The sequence below is a fragment of the Gorilla gorilla genome, chromosome 9 (assembly GCF_029281585.2).
Source record: "Gorilla gorilla gorilla isolate KB3781 chromosome 9, NHGRI_mGorGor1-v2.1_pri, whole genome shotgun sequence".
NCBI classification, from domain to species: Eukaryota; Metazoa; Chordata; class Mammalia; order Primates; family Hominidae; genus Gorilla; species Gorilla gorilla.
In genome coordinates this window covers 74,571,290-74,597,395 of record NC_073233.2, presented here as the reverse complement: position 1 = coordinate 74,597,395, position 26,106 = coordinate 74,571,290, and the positions used below count along the sequence as shown (strand labels likewise).

General features: G+C 45.1%; 2 protein-coding genes across 14 annotated transcripts in view; one reads left to right on the top strand and one right to left on the bottom strand.

Moving 5' to 3' along the window:
* Positions 1-535: 535 nt before the first annotated feature.
* RBM4B (RNA binding motif protein 4B) lies at positions 536-13,471 on the top strand. 5 transcript variants are annotated; one of them, XR_008669433.1, is made up of 5 exons: positions 536-676; positions 1,350-1,773; positions 9,153-9,829; positions 11,971-12,192; positions 12,884-13,471. XR_008669433.1 is itself a non-coding variant. In XM_019036495.3 (4 exons), the coding sequence occupies exons 2-3, from the start codon at positions 1,362-1,364 to the stop codon at positions 9,818-9,820; spliced, it is 1,080 nt and encodes a 359-aa protein (XP_018892040.1). In that variant the 5' UTR covers positions 536-676; positions 1,350-1,361; the 3' UTR covers positions 9,821-9,829; positions 12,884-13,471. The 5 variants fall into 5 exon arrangements, 3 of the variants coding, with proteins under 3 accessions (XP_018892040.1, XP_055210548.1, XP_018892039.1); XR_008669432.1 differs by having other exon boundaries at positions 12,802-13,471; XM_019036495.3 differs by lacking the exon at positions 11,971-12,192.
* RBM4 (RNA binding motif protein 4) overlaps positions 9,842-26,106 on the bottom strand; it is a 52,430-nt gene continuing 36,165 nt past the window's right edge. For 3 of the 9 annotated variants that reach the window (XR_010129135.1, XR_010129133.1, XR_010129134.1), the window contains 2 exons: positions 21,214-21,337; positions 10,066-12,611 (listed from right to left, as the gene is read on the bottom strand). Coding sequence is in view for 3 of the 9 variants with exons in the window: in XM_063693261.1 (XP_063549331.1) it covers positions 12,502-12,611 (110 nt within the window). In the remaining 6 variants the exon portion in view is untranslated. Of the gene's footprint in view, positions 10,045-10,065; positions 12,612-21,213; positions 21,338-26,106 lie in introns of those variants that run through there. The other 6 variants (XM_063693261.1, XM_055354570.2, XM_055354572.2 and 3 more) reach the window with 3 other exon arrangements.

The window sequence follows — 26,106 nt, the reverse complement described above, 5'->3', positions numbered from 1 at the left end:
TGGGTAGCAATACCTCTTAGGCCTGTCCCAGTTCTGCCAGGTTATCTTTCTGCCCCTTGGTTCTCAGTTTCCGTACCAATAAATAACACCTCTGCAATGACAAACTTTAAAATAATGTTTAAAGCGCTACAAAACAATGACTAGTTTTGCTTAAAATGTGGCGCACCTGTATTTTTGAAATGTTGCCCCAAGCTGCCACAGAAGCCGGCCAGCCCGCTACAAAAGCCCCTTTTTAGGGCCCTCGGGGAGATTCCTCTTTGTCACTAGCTCCCCGCTCCCCTCAAAGGGCCCAAGAGCAGGACCCATTGTGATGGTGAGTGACTCCCCAAGGCCTCCGCTTTTCTAGGCAGTGCTTGCGTTCAGAGCCCCTCTGACGCAGCAGTGGCGACCCTTTCCAGAGTGGTGACTGGCTGGCTGGGGCTGGGGGTGGGCTGACCTCCGCGGCGCCGAGCCGCCACCAACAGGCCCCGCCCCCGTGCTGCGCGGTCATTTGTATGCAGCCTCGGGATTGGTCACTCGGCTCCCGCGAGGGGAAGGGGAGGGAAGCAGCGCGCACTCGCGCGTGCGTGAGCTGGCGCGCGAGGAAGGGCCAGGTCGCGTCGAGGCTCGAGCGGCCGTCGCCATTTTGTAGGGTTCTCTCTGACGTGGGAGCCGCCGTCGCTGCCGCCACCCGGAGGTGCGAGGGGGTCGTGTGTGTGTGATGTGGGGAGCTCGGGGGCGGGTCGGGCCGGGCCTCCGGCAGACTGCACGGCCCGGATTTGGGTTTCTCATTTTGCAGCGGGAGGTCCGGGAAGACAACGGGAGGAGGCGGGGCCGGGTCTCCGGAAGGAGGCGGGGCAGGGGTCGGGTCGAGTCTTTGTTGGGGCGAAGAAGCTGGAGGGTGGGCCGCTGGGGGGCGAGGTGGTTGGTCCCCGGTTTTGGGGAAAGGGGACTTTTTTCTTTTTAGAGTATCTTGAAAGGCGCTAGTGCGCGCAGGAGAGGTACACAGATTTCCCTCCAAAACCTTGTTACCAGGCGCACTGCGATTGATGCCCCTTGCCTTTGCTTGGGCTTTTCTCTTTCCTCGTTTTAAGACATGAAGCAGCTAATTCTGGTATTTCATTGCGCCCCACTTCACGGAGATGATAGACTGGGCTATGCATGCTGACCCTCGACCTCCTGTTTGCATGTCACGCATAGCTCGCACTTCTCGAGAACAAACCGCCCTTCTTCTATTGAGGAAGAATAATGAATGTCTATACGAGGGTCTTGAAGGTGCAAGAACTTTGGAGGATTAGACGAAAATGCTGCAGTGCACCGAAATTTCCCACCACACCCCTGACTTTTGAAGTCTTGTTTTTCTCTCCCAGGCTCTTGTCAGAATGGTGAAGCTGTTCATCGGAAACCTTCCCCGGGAGGCCACAGAGCAGGAGATTCGCTCTCTTTTCGAACAGTATGGGAAGGTGCTGGAATGTGACATAATTAAGAACTACGGCTTTGTGCACATAGAAGACAAGACGGCAGCTGAGGATGCCATACGCAACCTGCACCATTACAAGCTTCATGGGGTGAACATCAACGTGGAAGCCAGCAAGAATAAGAGCAAAGCTTCAACCAAGTTACACGTGGGTAACATCAGCCCCACTTGTACCAACCAAGAGCTTCGAGCCAAGTTTGAGGAGTATGGTCCGGTCATCGAATGTGACATCGTGAAAGATTATGCCTTCGTACACATGGAGCGGGCAGAGGATGCAGTGGAGGCCATCAGGGGCCTTGACAACACAGAGTTTCAAGGTGAACTGCTCTGGGCCTGGGTAGTAGCGCCGAGTGGGGTCTAGCTCAAAACAGGCAAGAACACAAGACTATAGAACTTGCTGGGTGGTCTCTTCCATTCTGTTTTAGCTGGAAATAATAGATTATGTTTACCGCTCTTAAGCATAATTTACCCCTGGGGAAGCAAACACTTCCCCTTTTCAGGTTTGCTAAGATGTTGCTCACCGACTGCAGAGAATCACAAACTGTGGGTTACTTTATCCTGCGGGATTCTTGCATTGATTCGAGTGCTGTTGGAAGTGTAATCTGCTTGGGGAAACTACCTCATGAGAGAAGGGAGCATAAAGGTCCGTGGCTTACCTGCTTCTTTAGTGATGATCAGGAAGCCTTATATTTGAAGGTTTAAGTGCTTAAGATTTATATTCTTTACTGCTTTGGGTGGATACTGGTGGGAAAGAAGAAAAAAGACATCTAGAGGAAGCCCTATATTATAAATCTGGGTGGCAAGTCTGGATCTGCGGGAGTATCTTTTTGTTGCTGAAAGTTGTGCAGTCTCTTCAAGCAGAGTCAAAAAAACATGCCATGGAGTGTTCCGCTCCACCTGTTTATTTCACCCTCAGAAAAGGAAATTTCTAAATATATCAGACTCAATGGGAATGATGGTCCCGCTTCTGAAGAAATTCCAGTACAAGCATCGTAGAGCATATCATACTATTTATACCGATAATAAAGGTACATATGTTGTCATTAATACCACAAGAGGTTGTCAGAAGACTCTAGAACTGTGCTAATATGGTAACCACATGCGGCTTAGTAAATTGAAATTAACAGATTAGATAAAATTTAAAATTCAATTTTTCAAGTGTATACCAGACACGTTTCAAGCACTCAGTAGTCATGAGGCCTGTGGCTACCGTATTAATAGAGACACAGAACATTTCCATCATCATAGAACATTCTTTTGGATAGCACTGTTCTACAAGTGTTTTGTTAACAGTATCGTCTTGGACCTCATGTTCATAGCCACTTTTGTGGTTCCTAAGTCAACACCTTTTTTGCCCTGAGTGTCAGTAAAGGGGTTGTTAAGAAGTACTTTTGGGTCCTCTATTAAAACTAAAAAACAGAATGAGAAAAATAATGGGAGAAGAGGAAAAGTTGACCAGAGAAGGGTAAGAAAGTTTGCATAGTGGAGATTGGTAGAGGAGCACCATCAAGTATCTCTAGCTTCAGCCAGTGATGCCTTGGCCTTTAGCTGCTCTTTAAAGCATAGGGCAAAGGTTGCAGATACTTCCTACCATTAACTAGTGTGTGACCTTGGACAAGTGTTTTAACATTTCTCTGCTTCATTTTCCTCACTAAGATTGTCCCCACTTATGGAGTTAATGATCCCTACTGTACCTCCCTCACAGGATTGTAGTGGGGCTAGAATGAAGAAATCAATGTGAAAGTGTTTTGATAGTAAAAGCTCTATATGATGACAGGTGATTGCTCTTTGCAACCATGAGTGTTTCTATTCTGGTTAGAAAATTATTGAAAGTGTGATAGTGAAGCTTTCCTTATTCGTTTGCTTTTCTTACATTTGTTTTTCTTATTTTGGAATGTTGTTGCATTTTCAGCTTTTAAAAGTATCTTAACTGTTTTCATTTGATGGGGGAAATCATCATGATGGACAGTGGAGACTGGGGAAGGAGGGTTTTCTCCTGACAGGTGATGAGCAAAATGTAAAAGAATGTAAAGTTGGGTACAAACTGCAGAGGTATTCTAGTAATGTCATACAGAATGCCCTTGCCTTTTAAATATATTTAATACAGGCAGGGTGCGGTGTCTCACACCTGTAATCCCACCACTTTGGGAGGCCAAGGCGGGTGGATCACCTGAGGTCAGGAGTTCGAGACCAGCCTGGCCAACATGGTGAAATCCCGTCTCTACTAAAAATACAAGAAAACTAGCAAGGCATGGTAGTGTGTGCCTGTAATCCCAGCTACTCGGGAGGCTGAGACAGGAGAATTGCTTGAACCTGGGAGGTAGAGGTTGCAGTAAACCAAGATTGTGCCACTGTATTCCAGTCTGGGCAACAGCGAGACTCCTTCTCAAAAAAGAAAAAAAAGAAAAAAAAACCCATATATATATTTAATACAACTGAATAAAAGGAAAAGGACAGTCCGGGTGCTGTGGCTCACGCCTGTAATCCCAGCACTTTGGTAGGCCAAGGCTGGGGGATCACGAGGTCAAGAGATTGAGTCCATCCTGGTCAACATGGTGAAACCCCGTCTCTACTAAAAATACAAAAAAAAAATTAGCCGGGCATGGTGGCAGGCGCCTTGTAGTCCCCGCTACTCGGGAAGCTGAGGCAGGAGAATAGCGTGAACCCGGGAGGCAGAGCTTGCAGTGAGCCGAGATCGCGCCACTGTACTCCAGCCTGGGGGATAGAGCAAGACTCCATCTCAAAAAAAAAAAAAAAAAAAAGAAAAGAAAAAAAAGAAAAGCTACCTGAAGTTAATAAAAAAAGAAAAAAAAATCAGTTAATTGGGGGGAGTTGGCTTAGGATGAATATGTGTTTTAATAAGGCAGGTATAATTACTTTAGGATGTGAGTATCTGAATAATGCAGTGGATCCATAAGATTTTTAAAAACATCACTTCCTTAGAAAGTGCAAACACTAAAATGAATTGGAAAAGAAAAATCCTGTATTTGGTTTTCATGTTCTTAACTTGGCTCCTCTGGAGATAGCACTCTCCTCCTAGTTATAGAGACATTTTTATAACCAGCTCTGGTTTTTTTTCTCCCAGATGATAAGAGCAAGCTTAGCACTGGATAGTAAGTTGTAGTTTTACAGAAAATACAGTCTGGATACCAGTTTGACACGTTTCAATTTAAGTTATTTTCAGTTGTCTACTAATGAAGGTGGCCTCTTAAAAGGGCCACTTGAGCCCCGGTGAGGTGGCTCACTCCTGTAATCCCAGCACTCTGGGAGGCCAAGGCGGGGGTGGATCACCTAAGGTCAGGAGTTCAAGACTAGCCTGGTCAACATGGTGAAACCCTGTCTCTACTAAAAATACAAAAATTAGCTAGGTATGGTGGCACACACCTGTAATCCCGGCTACTCAGCAGGCTGAGGCAGGAGAATCACTTGAACCCAGAGGTGGAGGTTGCAGTGAGTCAAGACCGTGCCACCGCACTCTAGCCTGGGCAGCAGAGCAAGACTTAGTCTCAAAAATGAACAAACCAACAAAAAAGTGCCACTTGAACATCTTTTGAACCTTTATTTCTATATGTTAATGGCTGCCATTGAGGCTTTTTGCATTATATGACTTCTAAAAGGAAGTAGCGGAATCTGAGTTTACCTTACTCTTTCAGGATCTGTTTCCTTTCTACAGCCAGCAGTGAACTCAACTTATTTCCTTAGCACACATAGTTTGTATTGGAAGACCTAAAGAAGCTATTCCCAAATAACAATCAGGCAGCTTAATTGGGAAGAATATGTGAGAGTTCAGGTGTCTTGTTTTTTTTTTCCCTATATGTAAACAAGCATTAAGTCAGAATACTACTCTGTATTAGCTACATCCCCAATCTTATCTGGATCATGGCACTTGATAGGTGCTCAGAAATTAAGACCCCAAGTTTCCCACTTCTCAGCATTTTAATGCTCTTTTCTGTTACAGCTTTCAAAATAAAACACTTATTGGGCTGGTTTTCTGGAAAATGTTGGCAACAAACTTCAGTAACTTTTGGAAGTCTCAGGAAATCTTGAAGCTTTTGGCCTGTCCAAGTGTAGTAGAGTAGAAGAATTAATCTTTCATTTTTCTTTGCCCTGGTTCCTTAAGGTATTATAATAGAGAGGCATAGTCTTTTTCAATTACTATAAAAACTTTAGGGTATTTAAATTTAAAGGCTAGGCTGGATGTGGTGGCTCATGCCTGTAATCCCAGCCCTTTGGGAGGCCGAGACAGGCGGATCACCTGAGGTCAGGACTTTGAGACCAGCCTGGCCAACATGGTGAAACCTCGTCTCCACTAAAAATAGAAGAAATTAGCCAGATGTGGTAGCGTGCGCCTGCAGTCCCAGCTACTCGGGAGGCTGAGGCAGGAGAATTGCTTGAGCCCAGGAGGCAGAAGTTGCAGTGAGCCGAGATTGCGCCACTGCACTCCAGCCTGGGCGACAGAGCAAGACTCTGTCCCCCCCAAAAAAAAAAATTAATAAAAATAAATCAAAAGGCTAATTATAACCGTTGGAAAGACTGGTTGTTTTGTTTTGTTTGTGGGTTTTTTTTTTTTTTTTTTTTTGAGATAGTCTTGCTCTATTGCCTAGGCTGGAGTGCAGTGGCACAATCTCAGCTCACTGCAGCCTCCGCCTCCCGGGTTCAAGTGATTCTTGTGCCTCAGCTTCCCAAGTAGCTGGGACTGCAGGCATGTGCCACCATGCCCAGCTAATGTTTTGTATTTTTTTAGTAGAGAGGGGGTTTCGCCATGTTGGCCAGGCTGGTCTCGAACTTCTGGCCTCAGGTGATTGGCTCGCCTCAGGTGATTGGCTCACCTCAGCCTCCCAAAGTGCTGGGATTACAGATATGAGCTACCACACCCAGCTTGGAGAAACTGTTTGAAAATTTTTTTAAACCCGTCACCCCTATTATAGATTTGTTTAGTTCTAGGTTAAAAAATTGGGCCAGGTGCAGTGGCTCACGCCTGTAATCCCAGCACTTTGAGGGGGCCGAGGCGGGTGGATCACGACATCAGGAGTTCAAGACCAGCCTGGCCAAGATGATGAAACCCCATCTCTGCTAAAAATACAAAAATTGCTTTAAAACCACACCAATGGTGGCAGGTGCCTGTAATCTCAGCTACTCGGGAGGCTGAGGCAGGGAATTGCTTGAACCCGCGAGGTGGAGGTTGCAGTGAGCCGAGATTTCACCACTGCACTCCAGCCTGGGCGACAGAGCAAAACTATGTCTCAAAAATCAAACAAACGCAACAAAAAAATTGATACCTGCATCCTTTTCACAACTACACAGAGGTAGATTTTGCCACAGATAAACTTGATTTCCCACCCTCTAAATAAAAGCAGGAATGAAGATTGGATTTAGTTAAAAAACATCAAGGTAAAATTGCTTGGTTTTGTTTCTCCAAAAAATGGACCCAGAATCTATAAAAGTAAAGTGCAAATTTAATTGAATTTTTTTGTTAAAAATGTTACTTTTAGGTCTCTGGATTGGCTCCTTTTTAGACTGTCGTGGTCACTCTGACTTCACAATTGGAGCATAGTTTGTGTCTGTCACATAGCTTAATGTCACCATGTATATTTGAAAGCCAAGTCATTTATAATCTTTTAGTCTAAATTATAGGGAACTATGCATTTGAGATATAAATTGTGGCAGAAATCTGTGTTTCTGTTCAAAGCACAGTTAGCATTGTGGCCCCTAACATCTAACAATTAGGAGCATTTAAATCTCTGAAAACAATGGGATGGCAAAATGCTTTTAGAGATTTAGTGCCATTTTGGGTATCTGCTGACTCTGTTGGTGATAGTGGATGCTGCCTGTCTCCTAGCAGTTGGAGGTATAAAGCCTGAGCACTTTTGTTTCTGCTAGAAACTGGAGTGATAGGACTCTTTGACATTGGGCAGAAGGAATTTGACTAAAGTGATATTGCTGCACTAACCCACTCCCCTCTCAGGGTCAGTGCATGGCACTGTTCTGGCTGCCGTCCTCAATAGGGCTATTTCCAACAGGATGGTGGAGCACAAGGCTTCCTCTCGCATAGCTGCATCCAGAAGAAGGTCTGTTAGAGAGCAACTTGCTGATTGCAGAGGGGGGATTTGTTCTCAGCAGTTCTTAAGAGTAATGAGAAGCCCTGTTCTTTGTATCTGTACTGACTGCGTTTTCCATTTTTTTTTTTTTTTGAGATGGAGTCTCACACTGTTGCCCAGGCAGGAGTGCAGTGGTATGATCTCCACTCACTGCAACCTCCACCTCCCGGGTTCAAGCAATTCTCCTGCCTCAGCCTCCCGTGCATTTTCTTTTGGCTACAATTTGGAAAGCACTGACTTGATCTCCAGGAGAGTCTTGTGCAACCTGGGACTAAATAATGCCAGGAATACTCCTTTTCTTTAACTGCTTTTAAAGACTTCAGATGCTTTCATCAGTAAGGGTCCATGGGTTTGGTGGTTCACAATCCCTGGGCAAAGATTGTTTTCTTCTCTTAGCTGTTCCTCAGTGCTGGTCATTTCCTGGAAGCCGAAATGGATGTGGCCCATTTGTGTGGGTTCCTAGAGGTCTCTAGGCAAATGCTGCATTTTTCTAACTAGTTGTTAATCCCTATAAACAATTGTAAGTTACATGGCAGGATGAAATGCCAGTCATTTCATTACATGTCAAGACACTGTCCCTAAGAAACCAGTACTGTTTCAAGATCTAATTCTTGTTGTTGAGAGACCTTGGTCAGGTAGCTTTCCACAGTAACCTTAGGGGGGTGGGCTAAGCTGAAATCTGAAAGGTCTTGTAACTCCCAGAGATACTAGAGATGAAGCAGATGACAAGCCAGGTATGGTTTGTGTACCCATCATTGGAGCCTTCTGGTGACATCTGCAAAAATAGCTGGAGGAAACAAGATGGATGGACGATTGATATGGTTTTTAAGCAGTAGTAAATACTCAGGCCTTAATCCTTAGTCAATCAGTGAGAGATGGGCAAGATGCCTTCCAAATCTGGCTTAACTGAGGTTTTGTTGGTTGATTTTGGAAGTATTGGCAGAATTTGAATCATTACAAGTAATAACAGTCTTAGCAGTGAGAAGTGGAAACTTTTCCAATTGTTGTGTATAAGGGGAAAAAGGAAAGTTGTGGAGACAGAAGCAGGAGGGAGTCTGGTCTATTCCTGGCCTAAATACAAAGTATTGACTGGTCTCTGAGGAATCAAATTTTCTAGCTCTCATCTGTATTAAACTTCAACTACTGGCAGGGTGCAATGGCTCACGCCTGTAATCCCAACACTTTGGGAGGCCAAGGCGGGCGGATCACCCGAGGTCGGGAGTTTGAGACCAGCCTGACCAACATGGAGAAACCCTGTCTCTACTAAAAATACAAAATTAGCCAGGCATGGCAGCGCATGCCTGTAATCCCAGCTACTCGGGAGGCTGAGGCAGGAGAATTGCTTGAATCCAGGAGGTGGAGGTTGCAGTGAGCTGAGATTGTGCCACTGCACTCCAGCCTGGGCAACAGGAGGGAAACTCCGTCTCAAAAAAAAAAAAAAAAAACTTCAACTACTTTTTAAAGGAGGTTGCTGAAATAGGGTCACAGGTGTGTGCGTCTATGTGTCTTATGACAACTAGTTTACTTTCATTTGGGGAGGAGAGGAAAAAGAATGTCAAGTGAGTTAAAATAAATTTTCTTACATCTGTTCCCTCAAGGCAAAAGAATGCATGTGCAGTTGTCCACAAGCCGGCTTCGGACTGCCCCTGGTATGGGAGACCAGAGTGGCTGCTATCGGTGTGGGAAAGAAGGGCACTGGTCCAAAGAGTGCCCAGTAGATCGTACGGGTCGTGTGGCAGACTTTACTGAGCAGTATAATGAACAATATGGAGCAGTTCGAACACCTTACACCATGGGCTACGGGGAATCCATGTATTACAACGATGCATATGGAGCACTCGACTACTATAAGCGATACCGGGTCCGCTCTTATGAGGCAGTAGCAGCGGCGGCAGCGGCTTCTGCATACAACTACGCAGAGCAGACCATGTCCCATCTGCCTCAAGTCCAAAGCACAACTGTGACCAGCCACCTCAACTCTACTTCTGTTGATCCCTATGACAGACACCTATTGCCAAACTCTGGCGCTGCTGCCACTTCAGCTGCTATGGCTGCTGCTGCAGCCACCACTTCCTCCTACTATGGAAGGGACAGGAGCCCACTGCGTCGTGCTGCAGCCATGCTCCCCACAGTTGGAGAGGGCTACGGTTATGGGCCAGAGAGTGAGTTATCTCAGGCTTCCGCAGCTACACGGAATTCTCTGTATGACATGGCCCGGTATGAACGGGAGCAGTATGTGGACCGAGCCCGGTACTCAGCCTTTTAAAAACTGGAGGTGAGAGATGGGTGGGAATGGTTAAAAGATTCCATTTAATTCCCTTGAAAGAGACCCATGCTTCATAAAAGAGGCTAGAGCCACCTGTTTGCTCTCCGGACAGTATCCAAAAGGTGCAAATTACATGTTAGTCTTCAATATTTCTCTAGCTTAGGCCACAAGTTCCATTTGGCCTGTCAAGGTGTTAGTGTATGACTCCAACCAACTTGTTCCTTCTGAGAGAACAACAAATTCAATTTGTTAGAACATTCTTTAATCAGTTGTAAGCATATTTGGGTTACAGAAAAACATTTGAGAGATCTAACATTTGTTATGTGCCCTCTGTATATCATCTATACGATAAGACTGAAATATTTTATTCTTTTACAGAGAAGGGAACTAAAGCTCAGAGAGGTTAAGTACTTTGCCCAAAGTCATTTGGTAAATGAAAGGTAGAATCAGAATTCAAATTCGGACCTGTCTGATACCAAAACCCATGCTCGCTCTACTACAGAAGTACTGTAGTGGTAAGCTGAAGGGTACAGGTTCAGGGGTTAGTAATGAATATCACAGTGAGAATTTTAACTATTACTTTAGGCTTATAGTTTGCTAATAAAACTGCTACCTGAAGGCAGAGGCAGTGGCTCACTCCCGTAATCCTAACACTGGGAGGCTGAGGCGGGAGGATCACTTGAGCCCAGGAGTTCAAGACCAGCTTAGGCAACATAGCAAGACCCTGTCTCTACAAAGAAAATTAAATTAGCAGGGTGTGATGGGGAGCACCTGTGATCCCAGCTACTCAGAATGCTGAGGTTGGAAGGATCGCTTGAGCCCAGGAGTTAAAAGAGGCTGCAGTGAGCTATGATCACACCACTGTATTCCAGCCTGGGCAACAGAGTGAGACTGTCTCTCCTTTATTTAAAAAAAACAAAACAAAACAAAAAAAACCTACTTCTTGGGTCATTGTCCTTTGTCAAAGGAAACTCTTCTAATATCATACCTACATGCCAGAGGAAGTCCTATAAATTTTAAATGTTTACTTCCAAGACATTTACTTGAAAGTTGAATGTTTTGATGTTCTGTCCCATGGGGTCCTTATTGTAATCTAGACCATCTTGTTCTAGATGGGCACTTAAGCCCTGTTTCTTCATAGCCTGTTATGCTGTCATTTGGACCTGGATGCTTCCTGTTTCTTCCAGCAATTTTTGTTTTGTGTTTTTTGTTGTTGAAGAGAGGAACATTTAAGGAGTTAGATAAACTGGTAATTTTCAGATGTGTAGAAAATTGCATAGGTGGTGAAAGCCAATGCCATAGGCTCTGAAATTTTACTATTTCCTACATCAGGAAATGTGTACCAAAAGTGCTAAAATGCCAAGAATAATTTTGAGTATCTAAAGATAGATAAATCTTTTCATCTGAGTGGAAATGGCATTATGACTTTATATTCTCATGGTTTTCCTTGTACCTTGAAATTGAGCATCACTTGAATTGGAGCCCCAGAAGCAAGGTTAAAGTGAGTTACTACTGAGTTTCTGGTGTTCCTAACTTATCCCTTTGGTATATATGTAGAAGATAACAAAGCAGCTGTGTACAGTGGCTTGTGCTTGTAGTCCCAACTATTCAGGAAGCTGAGGCTGGAAGATCCCTTGAGCCCAGGAGTGAGAGACTGCAGTTAGCCACTGCACTCCAGCCTGGGCAAGAGTGGCTCCTCTCTCTCTTAAAAAAAAAAAAAAAAGAAAAAAAAATTAAAAAGCAAAGCCACAGCAATTTGCTCTTTTATGTGAATTGAGAAGCAAATGTTATGAACCTGTAATAAGTTGTATCCTATATGCATGTCAGCAAGACTTGAGATCTCTTGAGACCACCATGCAGCTAGTCTGTGTTTATGTGTGAAGCAAATGATCTTAAAATTTATAGTTTGCCATTAATTTTTACTTTTAATGCAGCTGGATCTAGCATGAGGTGGGATATGCTTCCGAAGTAAGCTGGTATAAATCTATCAGATAACCTGTCTCTTATGTTTCAAAGTTAAATATTAAATTCATATATTGTGGTCTTCAAAAGGTATTGCTAGGACATTTTAAAATGAATTTTGACTGCAAGCAGTGGTTGTTCAACTAACCTCTTTTTAGCGATGACTTTTAAAGAAACTTACCTTCCAGGTGTGAACCTCAAATGGACTGAATAACCCTGAGTTGGTTGCAGTCCCAGGAGCCTGATGTTAATGAGGCTGCCAGGATGAAATACTCCAGAACTGTTGGGGATCCAAATTCGGGTCTCACCCTAGCAGAACTGATCCAAGAACGTCACAACTTTTGAAGTCGATTGGCACAGATCAAGACCAAGATTTGGCCCTTTGTCTGTAATAAGTAGAGGAACTTGGTGTGAGTTAACTTTTTTTTTCCCCCAGCCATTGGTGTCTGGAGTTCCCATCATCAATAGAAGGATTAGAGAATTCTAGGAATGATTTCTTCTTTTGATTTGGCAAGGGAGATTTGGTCAATTAGGGGAACTACTGGAACTGTGGCTCTCACTCTGTGACAGTGTGACATGTAGGTGTGTTGGAATTGGGTGAATGACTGGCTGCTCCTTGATATCCTACCCCTTGTGACCATCATTTCTGAAAGCTTGTTTACTGTGAAAGATTAAAACAAAACACATTTAGAATAGTGCAATTCGCCATATATGACATCTCAGCATCTTCTGCTTTTCCTGGACTCCAAAATTAAATTGCAGTTCTTGAAAATGTATGTATGCCCTTTGTTACAGCAACAGTAGCCTTCTGTCACAGGGGTTATCTTGCCTAAAAGATGGATAAGAAAGATGTATTTATCACCAACACATTCTTCAGCTAGATTGCATCTTGTCCTATATATATAGCCATAAGTAGATTCCTATATATAGCTATTGATAGACTCCTAAATAATTACATGGGATATGAGTTAGATCCAGTCTGACTTGGTTTTGTTTTTTTTCCCCCCCCTGGAATACAGGACGGGACCCAGGGCGCTTGTACTCGGAGCCAGGCTGCTCTCCAGGCATTGTGTAAGCCTCTTGTGTTGTGCTCTCTTTCAGGTAGGATAATTGCGGACTGAACCCTCGGGCTGCGGTCATATATGAGAACTTGCTCCGCGCGGTCCCCTTTGCCGGGATGTTTCCATTGCTTCATGTTTCAGTAAACAAAAGGAGTTTGTGACCAACTATGTTTTCTTTCTTAATTCTTCTAAGTTGACTTTTCTTTCCTCCTGAAACTAGTCTCTGTAGCCTTTCACTCTGTTCCTTAAATTCTCAGCCTCTGAGCAGCCCTAGGTAAGGATTATGCTGGCATCCCCTTTTTCCTGTGTAGTGGAACCCCTCTTATCTTGCTTTCCCTAGGAGTCGAATCCTTCTCCCTGCCTACCTGCAGCATCTCCTTTCCCTTTAAAATGACCATGTAGTGGCAAGCAGCCTTTTACTCTTCTGTTAGCTCTGGACTCTTAACACTGAAGTTACTCTTCTGAAATTGCTAGGACCATTGGGGGTTTTGTTGTTTTGTTTGTTTGTTTTTTTATGTCCGACCTGTGATCGTGGTACAGCATTAGCTGAAATTTACCCTTGTTTTACTCCACTCCTCCCTTTTTTTTTAAAAAATTTTTTGACAAATAAACGTTTCTAACACTTAAATATCTTTTTATGTTTGTCTTTTTATTCTCTCCTAGTTCTTAAGCTACAAACTTCAAACTAATAGATGTCAGAAATTTAGATATAGAAGGAAGGATTTAAGCCCGGGCATGGTGGCTCACACCGGTAATCTTAGCACTTCGGGAGGTTGAGGTGGGCAGGTCACTTAAGCCCACTGAAGTTCAAGACCAGCCTGAGCAACATGTTGAAACCCTGTCTCTACCAAAAATAAAAAATTAGTTGGCCAGCTGGGCGTGATGGCTCACGCCTGTAATCCCAGCACTTTGGGAGGCCAAGGTGGGTAGATCACCTGAGGTCAGGTAGACCAGCCTGACCAATATCGTGAAACCCCATCTCTACTAAAATACAAACATTAGCTGGGCGTGGTGGCAGGCGCCTGTAATCCCAGCTACTCAGGAGGCTGAGGCAGGAGAATCACTTGAACCCAGGAGGCAGAGGTTGCAGTTAGCCAAGATTGCGCCATTGCACTCCAGCCTGGACAACAAGAGCGAAACTCCATCTCAAAAGAAACAAAAACAACAAAATTAGTTGGCCAGGCATGATAGCTCACGCCTGTAATCTCAGCACTTTGGGAGACCGAGGCAGGCAGATCACCTGAGGTCAGGAGTTTGAGACCAGCCTGGCCAACATGGCGAAACCCTGTCCCTACTAAAAATACAAAAATTAGACAGGCGTGGTGGCGAGTGCCTATAGTCCCAGCTACTTGGGAGACTGAGGCAGGAGAATTGCTTGATCCCAGGAGGCAGAGGTTGCAGGGAGCCGAGATGGCACCACTGTACTCCCATCTCAAAAAAAAAAAAAAAAAAAAAAAATAGCTGGGCATGGTGGTGCATGCCTGTAATCTCAGCTACTCAAGAGGCTGAAGTGGGAGACTCTTGAGCCCAGGAGGTTGAGGCTGCAGTGAGCTGTGATCATGCCACTGCACTCCATTCTGGGCAACAGGAGGCCCTGTCTCCAAAACAACAAAAAAGGATTTAGGTTAGTGCTGTGGCTTTAGTAATAGGTGGTGGGAAGTTAGCCAGATTCTTGAGACACTGCTAAATTTGCTACAGCTGGTGGTGAGGCTACTTTTCTCTAACCAGAGCTGCTCTTAAACCAGTTTAAAGGCTAACAGACTCAGATTAGTAGTGCTAGGAGTAAGCCCTGCATCAGAAAAAGGCTGAGCCAGATTCTCTCCAAGGACCTATCACATTAACTAAATTTGACTTCATAGTTTTCTGGCTCATATTTAAAAAACAAAAAGAAAACATATATGTGTGTGTATATATATATGTGTATATATATATATACACACACATTTTTGCCTAGTTACCACCCCTCTCCAGTGTTTCTCCTTTTTTAATTTTTAAAAAACAATTAGGCCAGGCACGGTGGCTCATGCCTGTAATCCCAGCACTTTGGGAGGCCAAGGCACACGAATCACGAGGTCAGGAGATCAAGACTAAAATACAAAAAATTAGCTGGATGTGGTGGCGGGCACCTGTAGTCCCAGCTATTCGGGAGGCTGAGGCAGGAGAATGGCGTGAACCAAGGAGGCAGAGCTTGCACTGAGCCGAGATCATGCCACTGCACTCCAGCCTGGGTGACAGAGCGAGACTCCATCTCAAAAAAATAAAAAATTAAATTCACTTATGAGCTATTAAAAGAGGGCTGTCTTCCCAAGGTGCTAATATTCTGCTAGGATTAGGCTTTGGCTAAAATATTCATACATAGTACTTTGAGCAGAAAAGCAAATCACATGTTAATGATTAGCAGTGACATTTTGCAGTAAAGTATGTCTTCTAGATTATGGACATCTTATTTATCTTTGTTTAGATCCCCATAGAACACATTCAATGATGGACTCAACCCTACTTAAGCTTTATTGTACTTTATATGGAAATGTTGATGTGTAAATTCTGACTACATGTGAAATTTTACCTACAATAATAAAGCATTTACCTCACATATTTTATACTTAATCTTGACAGGTGAAGCAAAAATTTTCCCTTATTTCTTAGGGGAATGGTCTGACAAATATACAGAAGTTAACCTGTCCATCCATGCACACATTCCAACCAGTGGTGATGTACATAAGGCTCATGTTAGCGTCAGTATTCCCCAAGGAAGCAAGACTGTCTCTGTTTTACAAAAGGGAAAATAAGGCAAAGATGCTGGGATTTTCTTATGATCTGCAAGGCACTATGCAGAGCCAAGAAAAAAAATTTGCAGGTTTTGCTGGCCTCAGCAAAATCTCTGGTGGTTCTGTGCTAGGTTTCAACCAACTTAACATAAGAAGTTTAACATATGCCGGGTGCGTGACTCACGCCTGTAATCCTAGCATTTTGGGAGGCTGAGGCAGGTGGATTGCCTGAGCTCGAGAGTTTGAGACCAGCCTGGGCAACATGGCGAAACCCCATCTCTACTAAAAATACAAAAAATTAGCCGGGCATGGTGGTGTGCACCTGTAATCCCAGCTACTAGGGAGGCTGAGGCACAAGAATCGCTTGAACCCAGGAGGCAGAGGTTACAGTGAGCCAAGATCACGCCAATGCACTCCAGCCTGGGCAACAGAGTGAGACTCTGTCGCAAAAAAATAAATAAATAAATAAAAGTATCTTGATTTCTATGTCATTGGCACAAGAAAAATTTTCTGCAAAAGAGTTCTATATCATCACTGCCCAATAGCACTCCTGGCAGTGATGGAAGTGTTCCATATCTGTGCTGTCCAATTTGTGGCTACTGTGGTTACTGAGTACCTGAAATGTGGTTTATTCCACTGAGAAACTGAGTTTTTTATTTAATTATAATTAGCTACATGTAGCTAGTGGCTACTCTATTGGACAGCAGTTTAGATAGTAAAATAAGCTGCTCATAGGTGGAGAAAAAGCCCTGCAGAATTGCATAATTTTTATTTTAGAAAACCTCTCACACCAAAAGAGTACTGTTGAGTAGGACAAATGTATTTTTTTGTTTTGAGATGGAGTCTCGCTCTGTCACCGAGGCTGGAGTGCACTGGCATGATCTCAGCTCACTGCAACTTCTGCCTCCCAGGTTCAAGCAATTCTCCTGTCTCAACCTCCCCAGTAGCTGGGATCACAGTCGCGCGCCACCACGCCTGGTGAATTTTCATATTTTTAGTAGAGATGGGGTTTTACCATATTGGTCAGGCTGGTCTTGAACACCTGACCTCAGGTGATCCACCCACCTCGGCCTCCTAAAGTGCTGGGATTATAGGCGTGAGCCACCACACCTGGCCAATATTTTTATTCCTAAACCTTACTTCTTATATGATAAATTGCATATTGTGAATACAAAATTCCTTTAGTTCACCAAGTTTCTCACTATAGACCATTTCAGAGTCCCATGAGGCCTCTCAACGCTAAAACCTCCTGAATTCATTTATCAACTGTTTGAATTCCTACTATGAGCTAGGATGTGGGAACATGGTGATGAATGAGGCATATGTGGTTTCTGTAGCCTCAGATCTACCCCCTTCCTCAGGTTTCCAGATAGTGAAGCTGGCATGGCACAGAAAGACACTAGGCCCTCAGGGCACTCAAGGTGCTGTTAGAAACTTGTCCTAAGGGCAGAAAAAGGTTGGCTGCCTGCAAGATGGACCAGAAAAGGGAAGCAACTTGCCCCAGATTGGTTTCATAGCTTGTCAGGATTTTGCTTACAAACCTGGTCCTCAGGAAGTCACCTGGCCTAGGAGATTTGGGAAAAGGAAGGAGGGGAGAAATAAATATTCCTGGGAAGAGCTGTCAGTTTGTTGGAAGATCAATCTCGGCTTTCTTCAGACCAGAGCTAGGCTCTGCTGCTGAGGAGAAATGAAATGCAAGAAATGATAGAATCAGCTCCAGGAACTTGCAGGGGAAGAATGAAAAATCTGACGAGATGAATTCAATCTGAAGTGCCTTAGGTTTGCAGGGCCTTTGAGAATCCAGGCCAAATTCAAACCGTGTATCTGTCACCCCTGCAAATCCACAAGAACCCAATGAGGTAGCATCACTGGCTCTCCCAGCAATTAAGGCTACTGAGATTTAGAAAGTTTAGGCCGGGCATGGCCGAGCGCAGTGGCTCACGCCTGTAATCCCAGCACTTCGGGAGGCCGAGGCGGGTGGATCACGAGGTCAGGAGATCGAGACCATCCTGGCTAACATGGTGAAACCCCGCCTCTACTAAAAATACAAAAAAAATTAGCCGGGTATGGTGGCACATGCCTGTAGTCCCAGCTACTAGGGAGGCTGAGGCAGAAGAATGGCGTGAACCCGGGAGGCAGAGCTTGCAGTGAGCTGAGATCGCACCACTGCACTCCAGCCTGGGCGACAGAGCAAGACTCCATCTCAAAAAAAAAAAAAAAAGTTTAGGCTGGGTGCAGTGGCCTACCTACACCTGTAATCCCAGCACTTTGGGAGCCGAGGTAGAAGGATCACCTGAGGTCTGGAGTTTGAGACCAGCCTGGACAACATGGCGAAACCCTATCTCTACTAAAACTACAAAAAAATTAGTCAGAAGCCTGTAATTCCAGCTATTCAGTAGGCTGAAGTAGGAGAATCACTTGAACCCAGGAGGCAGAGGTTGTAGCGAGCCAAGATCGCGCCACTGCACTCCAGCCTGGTTGCAGAGCAAGACTCTGTCTCAAAAAAAAAAAAAGAGACTCCCATCTCAAAAAAAAAGAAATTGTGATAAGTACCACAAATTACACAAAATGGGTCCAATGGCAGGGAATAATGGGAGGACATATCTACTAAGCTACAGGTGGTTTGGGAGGGCATTCCAATACTTGATCCTGAAGCTAAGACCTGAAGATAAGTTAGCTCTAAAGCAGTAAAGAGAAAGGTCCCTTCAGATTTAAAAAAAAAAAAAAAAAAAAAAAAAGAGGCCCTGAGGCAGGAAAGAGCTCAGTGTATACAAGGATCTGAAAGGAGAGTCAGTATGGTCAGAAAAGGATAGATAAGCAGGGAAAAGGGCCTGAGATAATAAAGTGTGACAGAGGAAAGGCACGTTCAAACTAAGGGATTGGGCATTTTACTTTAGATAAAATGGGAAGTTGCTGAAAGGTTCTAAGTAACGAAAGAAACATCTGATTTACATACATTTCACAAGATCATTCTGGCTATTAAATGGAGAATACTTTGAAGACCCAAGGGTAAGAAAAAGATGGACCTGGAGGTCACTGTAGTCATCTTGGTGGGAGAGGATAGCATGGTCTAGACTATGGCTGTGGCAAAGACATGGAGAAAAGAGGCAACATGTGATATAAACATGATCAAGAGCTGCTAATGGTTGGGGAGGGCGTAATAATGACTAGCAGGAATCTGGCTGAAAGAGAGAATGGTATAAGGAAGACTGAAGGAGAAATGATTTTAGAGTGGGGAGTCTCAGGAGCTCTATCTCAGATATACCAAGTTTGAGGTGTATTAAGACAACCAGCCAGGTGCAGTAGCTCATGCCTGTAATCCCAGCAAGTTGGGAGGCCGAGCCGGGCAGAACCCGAGGTCAGTAGTTCGAGACCAGCCTGGCCAATATGGTGAAATCCTGTCTCTAAATTTTGTATCTAAGGATACAAAAATTAGCCAGGTGTAGTGGCACGTGCCTGTAGTTCTAGCTACTCAGGAGACTGAGGCAGAAGAATCACTTGAATCCGGGGGGCGGAGCTTGCAGTGAGCCGAGATCACACCACTGCACTACAGCCTGGGCAACAGAGTGAGACTCCATCTCAAAAAAAAAAAAAAAAAAAAAAGAACCAAGAAGAAATGTCAGCTAGGTGTCCAGATCCCTGAATCTTGAGCACAGAAGACAGGTTTCAAACTGGAGATATCAAGAGTCTTTAGCACCTGGATCAGTGTTACGTAACAGAAATACAATGTGAGCCACAAATGCAAACCACATAGGGAACTGAAACAGGTGAAATTAAATTGTATTAATTTTATTTTCCCCAGATAGTCTGGTGGTTAGGAAAAAAAAAACAATTTTAATGTATTTTTACCCAATATGTGCCAAAAAATGACCATTTCAACATATAATGAGCATTAAAAACTGAATATATTCTTTTTTTTTTTTGAGAGACACTCTTGCTCTGTTGCCCAGGCTAGAGTGCCATGCACGGCCCAATCTTGGCTCAATAGAACCTCCGCCTCCCAGGTTCAAGCAATTCTCCTGTCTCAGCCTCCCAAGAAGCTGGGACTACAGGCACGTGCCACCACGCCTGGCTAAGTTTTGTATTTTTAGTAGAGATGGGGTTTCACCACCTTGGCCAGGCTGGTCTCAAACTCCTGACATCAAGTGATCTGCCCGCCTTGGCCTCCCAAAGTGCTGGGATTACAGGCGTGAGCCACCGCGCCTGGCTTATATTAATTTTTTAAATCCCATAGGTATTTGGTACTCGCAGCACTGTATGTCTCTGGCTACCACACTGAACAGCACAACTCCATATGGTATACAAAGCCAAAGCAATGAATGAAGTCTTGAAGAGGATTTCAAACTTGGCACTAGTGATAACTGGGAAAGGTGCCCCTCCTGTGCATTGGAGGATGTTTAGCCACATCCCTGGCGGGAGAAACCCCCTAAATTGTGACAATTAACAATGATTTCAGGGAATCTCTGAGCCTATTCTAGTTGCCCATTTAAAACAAAACAAAACAAAAAAAAAACAAAAAATGGTCAGACTAGGCCAGGCACAGTGGCTCACGCCTGTAATCCCAGCATTTTGGGAGGCCGAGGCAGGCGGATTACCTGAGGTCGGGAGTTCAAGACCAACCTGACCACCACAGAGAAACCCCATCTCTACTAAAAATACAAAATTAGACGGGCGTGGTGGTGCATGCCTGTAATCCCAGCTACTAGGGAGGCTGAGGCAGCAGAATTGCTTGAATCCAGGAGGCAGAGGTTGCACTGAGCCGAGATCGTGCCGTTGCACTCCAGCAGCCTGGGCAACAAGAGCAAAACTCCATCTCAAAAAAAAAAAAAAAAAAATTTTAAAAAAGGGTCAGACTAGGTGGCTCACGCCTATAATCCCAGCACTTTGGGAGGCTGAGGCAGGCAAATGGCTAGAACTCAGGAGTTCAAGACCAGCCTGGGCAACATGGCAAAACCACAACTACAAAATACAGAAATTAGTTGGGCATGCTGGCGTGCGCCTGTGGTCCCAGCTACTCGGGAGGCTGAGGTAGGAGAATTGCTTGAGCCCGGGAGGAGGTGGAGGTTGAACACGGCACTCCAGCCTGGGTGACATAGGAAGACCCTGTCTCAAAAAAAAGGTGGGGGAGGGGGCAGGCGAGGTGGCTCATGCCTATAATTTTTTTTTTTTTTTTTTTTTGAGATGGAATCTTGCTCTGTTGCCCAGGCTAGAGTGCAGTGGCGCTATCTCATCTCACTGCACCCTCCACCTCCCGGGTTCAAGTGATTCTCCTGCCTCAGTCTCCCAAGTAGCTGGGACTACAGGTGCGCACCACGACAACTGGCTAATATTTTATATTTTTAGTAGAGACGGGGTTTCACCATGTCGGCCAGGCTGCTCTCGAGCTCCTGACCTCAAGTGATCCACCCCCTTCGGCCTCCCAAAGTGCCGGGATTACAGGTGTAAGCCACCGCGCCTGGCCTAATCTTAGTAGTTTGTAAGGCTGAGACAGGAGTATAGCTTGAGCCAGGAGTTCCTAACCAGCCTGGGCAACATAGGGAGACCCCATCTCTACCAAAAGATAAAAATAAAAAATAAATTAGCCAGGTGCAATGGTGCATACCTGTGTAGTTCCAGCTACTTGGAAGGTTGAGATGGGAGGACCGCTTCAGTTCAGAAGGTCGAGGCTGCACTGAGCCATACTCATACCACTGTACTCCAGCCTAGGCAACAGAGCAAGACCGCACCTAAAAAAAAAAAAAAAAAAAAAGACTAAAAAATTGATCAGGGGCTGAGGATTAACTACAAAGGGGCACAAGGGCTTTTTGGCTGACAAAAATGTTCTGTATTTTGATTGCAACAATGGGAACAAGATTGTAACCATCAGTTACCAAAATTACCAGTACATTGTCAAACTGGGCATGGTGGCTCACGACTGTGCCTATAATCCCAGCACTTTGGGCGGCCAAGGTGGTGGATCACCTAAGGTCAGGAGTTCAAGACCAGCCTGGCCAACATGGTGAAACTCCGTCTCTGCTAAAAATGTAAAAATTAGCTGGACATGGTGGCATGCATCTATAATCCCAGTTACTCAAAAGGCTGAGGCACAAAAATCGCTTGAACCCGGGAGGTGGAGACTGCAGTGAACCGAGATCATGTCACTGCACTCCAGCCTAGGCAATAGAGTGAGACACCATCTTTTTAAAAAACAAAACAAAAGGCCCCCCAAAAAAGTACACTGTCACAATGTGTCAAATTGTTTTCAAAATTGGTATATTTTATTGTTTGAAAATAATACTTCAGGCCGGGCATGGTGGCTCACGCCTGTAACCTCAGCATTTTGGGAGGCCAAGGTGAGCAGATCAACTGAGGCTGGGGGTTCGAGACCAGTCTGACTGACATGGAGAATCCCCGTCTCTACTAAAAAAATACAAAATGAGGCCAGGCACGGTGGCTCACACCTGTAATCCCAGCACTTTGGGAGGCCGAAGCGGGCGGATCACAAGGTCATGAGATCGAGACCATCCTGGCCAACACGGTTGAAACCTCGTCTCTACTAAAAATACAAAAACAAAATTAGCCAGGCATAGTGGCAGGTGCCTGTAGTCCCAGCTACTTCAGAGGCTGAGGTGGGAGAATGGCGTGAACCCAGGAGGTAGAGCTTGCAGTGAGCTGAGATTGTGCCACTGCACTCCAGCCTGGGCGACAGAGCGAGACTCCGCCTAAAAAAAATATATATATATACAAAATTAGCCGGGCATGGTGGCAGGCACCTGTAATCCCAGCTACTGGGGAGGCTGAGGAAGGAGAATCACTTGAACCCGCGAGGCGGAGGTTGTGGTGAGCTGAGATTGCACCATTGCACTCCAGCCTGGGCAACAAAAGCAAAACTCCATCTAAAAAAAAAAAAGAATACTTCAGGGCCATCTCTTCCTGGTTCTTCCCAGAGTCAGGAAAAACTGGGTTGAAAGGGTGTTTAAAAAAAAAACTCAGAAAAGCTGATTTTTTAAAAAAGTAATCACATTATGACACTGCTTAAAAACCTACAAGACTAGTTGACTCAGAGTGAAGGCCAGAAAGGCCCTAGAAGATTAACTACTAGATCTGCTAACTACCTGACCTCTTCTGCTCCTCTCTCCTCCCACTCACTCTTGCCACTGGCCTCCTTACTGTTAGAACACTCCCACCTTAAGACCCTTGCTCAAGATATTCTCTCTACCTGGCGTACTTTTCCCCCAGATACCTGTTGCTAACTTACATCTAATTCAACTCATTGCTCAAATCTCACTTTTTTAAAAGAGGCCCAGGCCGGGTGCAATGGCTCATTCCTATAACCCCAGCACTTTGGGAGGCCGAGGTGAGAATCACTTGAGCCCAGGAGTTCAAGAGCACCGTAGGCAACATAGCGAAACCCCGTATCTACAAGAAATACGAGTGGGATGTAGTGGCATGCCTGTAGTCTCAGCTACTCGGGAGGCTGGGGTAGGAGGATCAACTGAGACTGGGAGGTGGAGGTTGCAGTGAGCCAAGATCACCCCACTGCACTGCAGTCTGGGTGACAGAGTGAGACCCTGTCTCAAAAAAAAAAGAAAAGAAGTGCCGAGTGCAGTGGCTCATGCCTGTAATCTCAACACTTTGGGAGGCCAAGGCGGGTGGATCACCTGAAGTCAGGAGTTCGAAACCAGCGGGGCCAACATGGTGAAACACCATCCCTACTAAAAATACAAAAATTAGCCAGGCATGGTGGTGCATGCCTGTAATCCCAGCTACTGAGGAGGCTGAGGCAGGAGAATCGCTTGAACCTAGGAGGCAGAGGTTGCAGTGAGCCGAGATCATGCCACTGCACTCCAGCCTGGGCAACAAGAGCAAAACTCCATCTCAAAAAAAAAATTTAGCTGGGCGTGGTGGTATGCGCCTGTAATCCTAGCTACTCAGGAGGCTGAGGGAGAAGAATCACTGGAACCTGGGAGGCGGACGTTGTAGTGAGCCGAAATGGCGCCACTGGACTCCAGCCTGGGCCACACAGAGAGACTCCATCTCAAAAAATAAAAAGAAATTATCTGTAGGCCGGGCACAGTGGCTTACACCTGTAATCCCAGCACTTTGGTAGGCTGAGGCAGGATGATCGCTTAAGCGCAGGAGTTCAAGACTAGGCTGGGCAAAATGGGAAAACCTTGTCTCTAAAAAAAAAAAAAAAAAAAAAACACAAAATTAATCAAAACTGAGCTGGGCATGGTGGTGCGTGCCTGTAGTCCCAGCTACTCAGGAGGCTGAGGCGAGAGGATAGCTTCAGCCTGGGAGATCAAGATTGCAGTCAGACATGTTGCACCACAGCACTCCAGCCTAGAGGACAAAGTGAGACCTTGTCTCAAAAATAAAAAAAAAATTTTTTTTTTTGAGACGGAGTCTCACTTTGTCACCCAGGCCGGACTGCAGTGGCACTATCTCGACTTGCTGCAAGCTCTGCCTCCCAGGTTCACGCCATTCTCCTGTCTCAGCCTCCCGAATAGCTGGGACTACAGGCGCCCGCCACCACGCCCAGCTAATTTTTTTTTTTGTATTTTTAGTAGAGACAGGGTTTCACCATGTTAGCCAGGATGGTCTCAATTTCCTGACCTCATGATCCACCCACCTCGGCCTCCCAAAGTGCTGGGATTACAGGTGTGAGCCACCACGCCCGACCAAAAATAAAATTCTTTTAATAGTAGGATTTGGTGGCATATGCCTGTAGTCCTAAGTACTTGGGAGGCTGAGACGGGAGGATCATTTGGGCCTGCGAGCTACGGCTGCAGTGAGATAGATAACACCATGGCACTCTAGCCTGGATGACAGAGCAAGACCTTGTCTCTAAAATAAGTAATATTTTTAGAGAGGGTCTTGCTGTTGTCCATGCTGGACTTGAACTCTTGGGCTGCTCAAGCGATCCTTGCACCTCGGCCTTCCAAGTACCTGAGACTACAGGTGCATGCCATTGTGCCCTGCTTATTTTTTGCCTTTTTAATTGAGGCATATATTCAAAGTGTGATTCCCTATCCTGGGCGACAGAGCAGGACTCTGTCTCAGAAAAAAAAAAGAAAAAAGAAAACCCATGTATAATTTTTGACTTCCCAAAACTTAGTAGCCTGCTGTTGACTGGAAGCCTTACAGGTCATACGTCAATTAACATATTTTGTGTGTTATATGTATACTGTATTCTTACAATAAAAGCTAAAGAAAAGGTTGGGCGTGGTGGGTCACACCTGTAATCCCAACACTTTGGGAGGCCAAGGCAGGTGGATCACCTGAGGTCAAGAGTTCGAGAACAGCCTCACCAATATGGTGAAACCCTGTCTCTACTAAAAATACAAAAGTTAGCTGGGCGTGGTGGCGTGTGCCTATAGTCCCAGCTACTCAGAAGGCTGAGACAAGAGATTTGCTTGGACCCAAGAGGCAGAGGTTGCAGTGAGCTGAGATCGCATCACTGCACTCCAGCCTGGGTGACAAAGCAAGACTCCCTCTCAAAAAAAAAAAAAAAAAATCAGTAAGTAGAAGTGAATCATCATAAAGGTGTTCATCCTGATAGTATTCATGTTGAGTAGGCTGAGGAAAAGTAGGAGGAGGGATTGATCTGGCTGTCTCAGGGGCGGCAGAGGCAGAAGAAAATCCATGTATTAGTGAACCTGCACAGTTCAAACCCTTGTTGTTCAATGGTCAACTGTACAAAGGAAGCCCCAAACTCAGTTTGGTGTCAATCTTCCTTACGTTGTGAAACTGAGAAGTCCCATCTTGTTGCATATCTGAATACAAACAATTCTGATGTTGGACAGAGGAACTCAAAAGAAACCATCAGGCACACACAACCCTCAATGGAAGCACCAGCCCCCAGTGGACAGAGTACTCAGCCTCCCTGTTAGTTGTGACAACTTAAGACAAAAATGAGAGCAGTTAATAAAATGCTCAATTCACTCATCACTAGCTACGTACTTTCTCCTTTGGTGTCTTGCCTCCTTAAGGGACAGGAAGCACCATCCCTGTTTTGGTGGGGGTGCGGGTGGGGTTGTATGTTTCGGACAGGTCAGGTCTCACTAGGTTGGCCAGGCTGGCCTTGGAACTCCTGTGCTCAATCTTTGCACCTCAGCCTCTGTAGTAACTGACACTACAGACATGCGCCACCACGCCCGAAACCATCCCAATTTTGTATCTGAAGGGTGCTATTTACCTGCCATAAAGTAACACAAGTCCCTATTCCTGTCAGATTTGCATCTGGTGAGAAGCTGGAAGGTTCACTCATGTTAAGCCATCATAATCTGGCTTGACAAAATAGAGTTGTTAGCATGACAAAACTTAATAATGCAAGAACATGGTTTAACAAAGCAAATATTAAGGCTTCAAAAAGTCCCCTGGCCCCACCTTCCCCAGAACCCAACTGCTTTTGCCTTTTTAGCTGTTTTTTACCTTTATTTCTGAATAAGATGTTCATAATCCATTTGCCACTTTTAAAAATTTCCTCATTTCGGCCAGGTGTGGTGGCTCACGC